At 29.7% G+C, this 8,470-nt stretch overlaps 1 protein-coding gene across 1 annotated transcript in view; it reads left to right on the top strand.

Moving 5' to 3' along the window:
• LOC129975242 (chondroadherin-like protein) overlaps nucleotides 1-8,248 on the top strand; it is a 44,731-nt gene extending 36,483 nt beyond the window's left edge. The window contains exons 6-7 of the mRNA XM_056088281.1: nucleotides 2,145-2,279; nucleotides 7,549-8,248. Coding sequence (XP_055944256.1) covers nucleotides 2,145-2,279; nucleotides 7,549-7,822 — 409 coding nt within the window. The 3' untranslated portion in view covers nucleotides 7,823-8,248. The remainder of the gene's footprint in view (nucleotides 1-2,144; nucleotides 2,280-7,548) is intronic.
• Nucleotides 8,249-8,470: the final 222 nt, after the last annotated feature.

The raw sequence follows: 8,470 nt of genomic DNA on the forward strand, positions 1-8,470 counted from the left end.
ATGTGTGTATATTCAAAGTTTCGTTTGTTTGTTTTTTAGAAAAAGAGCAAAAACGAAGGATTTTAATTTTATTTTTGCGAAATCAGCCAATGATGCCGGTTTTCAGAAACGCGAAAAGTTGTGCCCTCGCTGTCTGTATCCACCTGTAGCTCCTTAAGGCTGGCCCTATATTCCCAGTTTAAAGAACTGTAGAGTAAAACCTTGACTTACGCGAATTCAAAGCGTTTTAAATTTTCTAATTTTTTCCCTTTTCCACTATAAGCATTTCCCTTCAGTATCAATGCGAATTCAGAATTAAGAAATAAAAAGGAATTTTACCCATTTTTTTTTCTCTCAAAAATGTGTTGGAAACAATCTCTGAAATTAATCAATTCACACATGTAAAAGAAGCTGTCAATTTCACCCATTGGAAATCAATATTAATAATGTCAATGATCAGCTGGCACACATTTCAAACAGTAGATGTCAATGTTCTTACAAAGATGCTTGAGCAAATCAGTAGTATGGAAAAACTACCAGAAAAGAAAATGACAGTTACGAGTTTTATAGAAAGGCAATTTTCAGTTGACATTCTGTAAAGCTTTTGGGGACAAAGATTCTAATGAGGAAAGATTTTAACCATAATGCAAGAAACCAATGCGTAATGCTGCATAATAACCAAAACAATGCATAATGCTAATATTAGTTTGCTGTAAAGAAATTTTAAGTGAGGGGAAAAAAAAAAGAAAAGTCCTCAAATGTGTTTCTTATATTTTATGAAGCCACCGATGTCAAAATAATTTTATTTTATGTAACAGTTTTATTTTAATATGCACCATTTTATATAAAGATGTTTTCAAAATAGAAAATTTCATCACATATTTTTCTTCCAAACAAAGGTTTGCCAAGTTTTTGCATTTATTTGCAAAGTTAGAACCCCGAGATAAGCATTTTCAGTCAGTTTCACCTACTGCGTAACTTTGGAGTATCATTGTATAAGTGTCTCCAAATGTCATAAATTTGTAAGCCATAAATTACTCATATCAAACATATTTATAAATGAATTCATAGAAGTCGGTGTGTAGGAGCATATTAATAAATATATCTTAGAAAATTTACAAATTAAATGATAGTTCATAAAAAGAAAAATGTTAACAGAGCTCTAAATAAATTATTTATTATAATAGTAAAGAGTGAATTTGTGTTATTGTTAAATTCTTTTTTCATAATCGCTTTGCTAGAAATTTTTTATATCAATTATAATTGCTAACTAATAAAAATAAAGCTTCATGTGCTTTAGTAAAATAAATGTTAAAAAATATCCTTGTATACAAAAGATGTAAATATAATTTTTATTTTTATTTTTAAGCAATTCTTTTACAAAAGTTAAACATAAAATTTAAAAAATTAGTAATTGTTGATATTATCTTATTTGAATGTTTTAATTTGTTGGCACTTCAAAATTTTTCTCTGCCATATGAATTTCCAATCAAAATATCGTCTGTAATTCAAATTTATTTTGATTATTTGAAAGAGAAAATTAAAAGAAGTTGAAAATTAGTTTATGGATTATTTTTGTTAGTTAAATATTCCTATGCCTGCCATATTTTTCGAGATATGGTATTCAATTGAAAAAAAAAGGGGGGGGGGAGGCACTAAAAATTTTACATATTAAAAAAACTTTCAGCACTTAGATGTTAATTATGTTGTTCGCTTTGATTTATTCAAATAATTGTATATTGTTTACTTTTACAATTGGTTATTTATTAAATTCATTATCTTTAAAAATTTAATTCAGAATATTATAATTAATATTATTTTCTTGAAATTATTCATTATTTATTTATTTATTAAAGATTAAAAAAAATTTTACTAGCATTTTAGATTAAAAAAGGTGTCATTTACTTCAACTGTACATAATTTGAAATTCCAGTTTTTCTTAATTCGAATATTTCGATAAATCGAATTTTTACTGTTGCTCCTTTAGTTTTGAATTGGATAAATTCCACTGTGATTTTAAAATGTCACAGAAATTCTGAATAAATCAAACTTTGCTTGTTTAGATTGTTAGTAAAACACTAACTTAATAATGCCCAAAAGATAATTAATATTCAAATGATGTTAGAAGTCATTGTTGCTCATAAAGATGCTATTCTTTTTTTCAGAACTTTACAATCCCCTCTTAAGATGGAATCTTGGTCAGCTTTGAGTTTCGTTGATTTAGCAGATAATCCTTGGAGATGTGACTGCATGATTTTATGGATGAAGCAGCTGAGAATCGAGACACAAATGAATATAGTGTAAGATCTCTTAATTAGATCTCTAGATTAGATCGCAAAAATAAATGCAAATTATCGAGTCTCGTATAATTTAACAATTAATTTGTTAGATACAGAATTCAGTAGTTTAATTTTGTATCGAAAGTATGTGAATATAATCTACTCTGAAGCATCAGGTCGAAAATTTAACAGCATTGCTTAAGAGGATCGAAATTCTACAACTTTATTTGCATCCTAAAGTTCCATGCAAAATCTATTTTTCAGCGCATTTATCTCTTTTAGTTACACATGTATGTCGAGGTAAAGTTCAAGATTTTCAATGCCTTTTGCAAAGAATTCCTGTCCAACATCATTCGATCGAGCATCGATTTTGGAATTTGTCATAGTTAGGGATTGCAATACCGGACCGAAATTTCAATACCGGTATTCGGTATTTTTTAAATCTTAATACCGGGATACCGGTTTTAATACCGGTATTAGAAATTTTAGAAAAAGAAAGAAAACACAGGTTTTATTTGCCAGCTTTGTTAGAGAGTGTAAATATCACAAAAAATAATTTGTAACTTATAAATTATAACAGTATATAATCACAAAAAAGTAAAGAAACATCTTATTTATTTAAATCACAAAAAAATATAAATATCAATATTCAGTCTGTGGTACTATTACAAATTTTTGAAATGTGATCTTAAAAAACATAATGTATCCATTGTACTGTCATTAAGCCTGAAAAGTAATTTTGTGTAAAAATTACCAGCTGTCGAAAACGCTCTTTCGGCATCTACGCTAGTTGGTGGTACTGTTAGCAATGCGCGATATACTTTTTCCAAGTATTTACCTCTAAATCCCTCATCTTCAAATAAATCGATTTCTCGTCAGATGGTTTTGGATATAGCTGATTTCTGTATTGTATTTTGGTTCGTTGAAATTTTTTTATTTATCGCTAATTCTAATTTTTGTTTAAGAGACAATTCCTTTTCACTATCGACAGTAGTGACATCATAATCTTCGATAAATGAACCAAATTCTTCTGAATGTAAATAGGTTTGTGGGTAAAAAATTTTAAGAAAATTTACTCTAAACTTAATCAGATTTGAATTGGTTATTTTCTTTTCTTCTTTTTCATTTTTAAAATCATTATAATTATGTAAATGTCATAAGACATTTTCCATTTCGGTATGCCTTTCTTCTGTACGAATCTTCAATGTAATATAGAATTCTTCAGATAGTGATGTGTGCTTTTCTTTCAAGGACTGCAACATGAAATTTATTGTTGCATTAGCTGTAAATAAATTAGAATCTCTCTGACATAATGCCTCAATAGTCAGTTTTATTGGAAGTAGAGCTGATATAGTTCTGGATATTAAGTCGAATTCACTATCTGAAAAATTAATTTACTGGTTTAAGTCGATTATTACTTTTTGGATTGGATTTCTCAGTTTCAAGAATCGTTCTATCATTAGGAGTAAACTGTTCCAACGTGTTTTAGAATCTAATATTAACATATATTCTGTTTTATTTTCAGTTTGTATATATTTTAGTAATATATCCTTTTTATAAAGGAACGTTTAAATATCAACAATTTTTGGAACTTTATAAATTATAGGAAGCAATTCTTGATAGGCTAATATTTCATCCTCATTAGCAATATCTTCTTCAACAATTACTTTGTCATTATCTTCATTGTCAATATCACTCTCAATCTCACTCGCTTCAAAGTCGGAATCCGAAGTTTCTATATCCACATTATTCTTTTGTTCTTTATTTTTTTGGTATAATACATCTATTGCTCCTCATTGAATTCCATGTGCATAACACAATTGCTGATTTGCACCAATCAACTTTCCAACTTTTTTCATAACTGTTGCTCCATCAGTCGTTATGGATACAATATCTTCTTTCAGGGATAATCCATGTTCGCGCATTTTTCGGCTGGCATACTTTCCAAGACATGTATGTGTAAGTCCTATTTTCCAAATTTTCTTTTTTTGAATGAATATTTATATTTAAATAGCGTCTATTTCTTACACTTGTCCATTCATCAAATGTAAGACTAAATTTTTCACCATTTACTTTTAATTGTATTAACTCGTGTTTCAAAGAATTGCGAACACCGTTACTGTGGTTTATAACAGCTCTTCTTATAGTGCAAACAAATATCTTCAACAATTACATTGTCATTATCTTCATTGTCAATATCCCTCTCACTCTTACTCTTTTCATAGTTGGAATCCGAAGTTTCTATATCCACAGTATTTGGATTCTTCTGTTCTTTATTTTTTTGGTATAATACATCTATTACTCCTAATTGAATTCCATGTGAATAGCACAACTGCTGATTTGCACCAATCAACTTTCCAACTTTTTTCATAACTGTTGCTCCATCAGTCGTTATGGATACAATATTTTCTTTCAGGGTTAATCCATATTACGCTAATTTAGATTTTAGCAATTAATTAGCTAATTAATTTCGTCCGTTAGGGAGACATAAAAACAAAAACGTATACTATTTTGCTGTGTTAGCGATCCCTGAACATATAGTGGAGACAATTTTAAAAATTTCTTGTAAATACCGAACAACCGGTATATATACTTGTGAATACCGGTATTACAAAATTGTACAAATGGCTCAAAATACCGGTATTCGGTATCCCGGTATTGCAATCCCTAGTCATAGTTAATGGGGTTCCCCCACTTTCATCAACATCTTCTGCATGTCTACTCTCAAACATGCTGCATCATTTTGGTACGACATCGCATTTTCACCATATATTACATGCAACTGCTTATAAATAACAAGTATAATTACATATCTTTGGCCCACATAAAATGGATCATTACACGCACTTTCAAGTTGGATTATTACACGCACTTCAAAATAAACATTAACCGAAAATGTTTATGAGAAAGTGCAATTAACTTTTTGACTGACCTACATACATAAAATGCAATCCAATTTAATACAACATTAGTTATTTTTTATAGTCTGATGTAATCATTACTAAAGAAAGAAATACACCGCCTTTATCGGAAGCATCTGAAATTTCACCACATTATAATAAGGATTCAAATTATTAATGCTTGAAATAGAATTTTGAATCCGCTGAAACTGTTTCAAAATGTTTATAATAACAGGATTACTAAAGCAGTTGTTGGTTTTTTCAAAGGATATAACTTTAAAACCAATAGTACTATTTAGTTCAACTATTCCCACTGGTTGCTTAAAATTTAGTGTGATGTTGACTGGAATTGAATCGGCGAGAAGAGCAACACCAACTCGAAATTCTCATAAAAGGTAATTAAGTTTTAAGTATTGACAGATATTGCTGTTCTATACTCATTCAAATTTAAAACGTTAAATTCCCAACTACGGAAGACTTGTGCTCTTATACTCAATGTTTAGATCTACATTTATTGATTCGATTCATAAATATGTGAGCATGTGTGCAGTGTTCTTCTCACCGGTTCAATAACATACTGGATATACTCTTTCTCCTGTTAAGCCAGCAACATCGAGACTCTTAATCCAGATCAGCCACATCTTTCGAAGAGTATTCTATGCGTTGGAGATGACAGCTGCAATGATGCATCCCTGAAGATCATTCAAGGTTGGGAGAATTGAGGTACTCAGACATGGTTCCTTATGAACATCCAAAGCAAATAATTATAAATATCCGAGTTTTTTTTCACATACTCATATATTGTGAACAGACACGGATAATCGGCAAGTGTGCTCTTTTATTTGAGGCAAACACATGCTAAAAGGAATGACTTTTAAAAATAAAATTGATTCAAGCTAACTTGGTGCACTTATACAACTTCTGAGGTAGAAGTCAGATTTAGATTCTATATATGAAGGTAGGTTGTTTACAGAAAAAAACTGAGCACCATGTAAACACATGGTACACAGATATTCCTATCGTAGTAAGTAATTCTTTTTAAAACGTACATTGGCCTACCAGTTTTTGAGTAACGCTGGTTAAGAATATATGCGGTTCATATAACCTTCCTTTTTTCAATTTACATTCCTCGCTTATATCATGCCTAGTCTATTTAAGTATTGGTTGAAATGGGAAAAAAAAAAAAAAAAAAAAGGGATGGGGTGGAGGGAGAGATGAAGAAAAATTCATAACTCTAGGTCCCATTTATCTTGTTGGGACAATGAGAATGATCTAATTAAGATCATTCTCAGATCTTCATTAATTTATTTTTACGCCATGTCACTCCGACTATGATATGATATAAAAAATAGTTTTAATAAAAATAATCTTTAAAAACGCGCTTTTAGTAGTACTAAAAAGGCCAATTTTTTCTTTTATTTTAGCATTTTTTTGTACGCAAATCTATATTTCATTGTTATAAATATCATGGAATCTTTACATTAGTTTTTCCCCCTCGTATTTTTGGAAGATGGCGTCACTCGTATCGAATTAAAATTTAAAGGAATTAATTAACTGATAATTAAATTCCGAAAATATTAAAATAATGTAATCCATAAATAATTAAATAATGCATTGTCATTTAACAGTCAAGCTTCTATTAACAGTCAAGTTAAATAGAAGTGTGTGATTAATTATAGCCAAATCTATTTTAATGAAGTCTCATAATTCTATTTAAGAATTTTATTGCAAAGATAATTCATTAAATAGAAATTTGTAAATTTAGTTTAGTTAATAACAAGGCGAGGACAAATATAGCCTGTGACTTACCTACAAATTCTATACTGTAATAAAAAAAAAAGCAATCTTTTTTAACACAGAGCTGTTGATTTTCTCAATTTTGTATCATTTTCTTGAAACTATAATGTGCATTGTATTAGATCAATTAGCATTTTTATATGAAATTTTTTAATAGTTTCTAGTATCATCAATGCCGTGAATCCATTACATTTCGGTTATACTCCATAAGGTAGTGCGAATCGGTAATCAAAACGTCTTCGCCAATGTGGAGAAAATTTGATAGCTCTGATCTTATTCAACAGTTTTTACGTTTTGCAGATTCTGTCATTCCTCATGGCTGCCGATTTAGTTGATTTTGTGTGAATTTTGATAAATAAGAAATCGAAAGATCTTTTCAAAAAAAAAAAAAAATGAAAGTCGGAAAAAATCTCCTTATATTGAAACTTCGTAGCACAAAAAGTTTTTTTCTTTTTTTTTTTTTAATTTTAAAATTAAAAAAAGAATTTTATTAAATGATGAAGAATTTTGTTAAATGATGAAGACTGCTACATTTAAATACTTACGTAGGAGCTGCGAATAAGCATTTAATAACTTTTGAACTTTCCATTCAGGTGTGACAGCCCACTACATTTACGAGGTCGACCTCTCAGTACCATTGACGTAACGGAGTTGAAATGCCAGGGCAGGTGGACTCTCACAGCTTTCATCCTCAGCATCTCCGCGATGGCTGTGTTTGGACTGATCATTATAACCGCTTCGTCTATAGTGTGTTCCAGGACGCGCCTTGGTTTGTATGTTCGAGCCAAGAAACAGTTTTCGTACGCCAAAGTGAAGCCCAAGACAGAAACTGTGGATCTAGAATGGGATCCCTCTGCTGACATATGATTTTTTTTTTTCATTTCACTTTTTTGTATTTCAATTAGTGAATGTATAGTCCTGTAAAATAATATGGCCGCTGTTATTTCGAATTAAGATTATGATGGCTAAAGCAAAGCGGAGAAAAAAAATGAAAAATCCATATTTATTCGTATTATTATCCTCTAAATTTTAAATAAAATTTTTGCTTTCACTTTTAAATTTAAAATTTCATAATATATCTTTTTAAGAAGGCAATATGGACAGTGCAGACAATATGGCAATTTTTACTATTTTTTTTCAATAAATTCATTTCTATTAAATTTTAAAACCCAGTCGAATCCGCCAAATGGTCATATTATCATCATCTACCTTACCTGAGTGTGCGAAGTAAACTGCTGTTATATGCTAATATAGAATAGACTGTTTTAGTGTTTTTATTTGACAAATAAATATATCATATTTAAAAGAAATGGGATCGGAGTCTTTTATAAAATTCATCTGCGTGAGCATAATTTACATGAACAAAAAGAATGATTCTTTGTATAAATATACAATATAATTGTATTCATTGTATAATTATTAATCAATGCATGTTCGATGGAAGAAAATAGAAAATACCTATCAGTCATCACCTGAAGTTTCCATCTTATCTGTCTTCTGACGCGACAGAAGTTG

The sequence above is a fragment of the Argiope bruennichi genome, chromosome 7 (assembly GCF_947563725.1).
Source record: "Argiope bruennichi chromosome 7, qqArgBrue1.1, whole genome shotgun sequence".
NCBI lineage: Eukaryota > Metazoa > Arthropoda > Arachnida > Araneae > Araneidae > Argiope > Argiope bruennichi.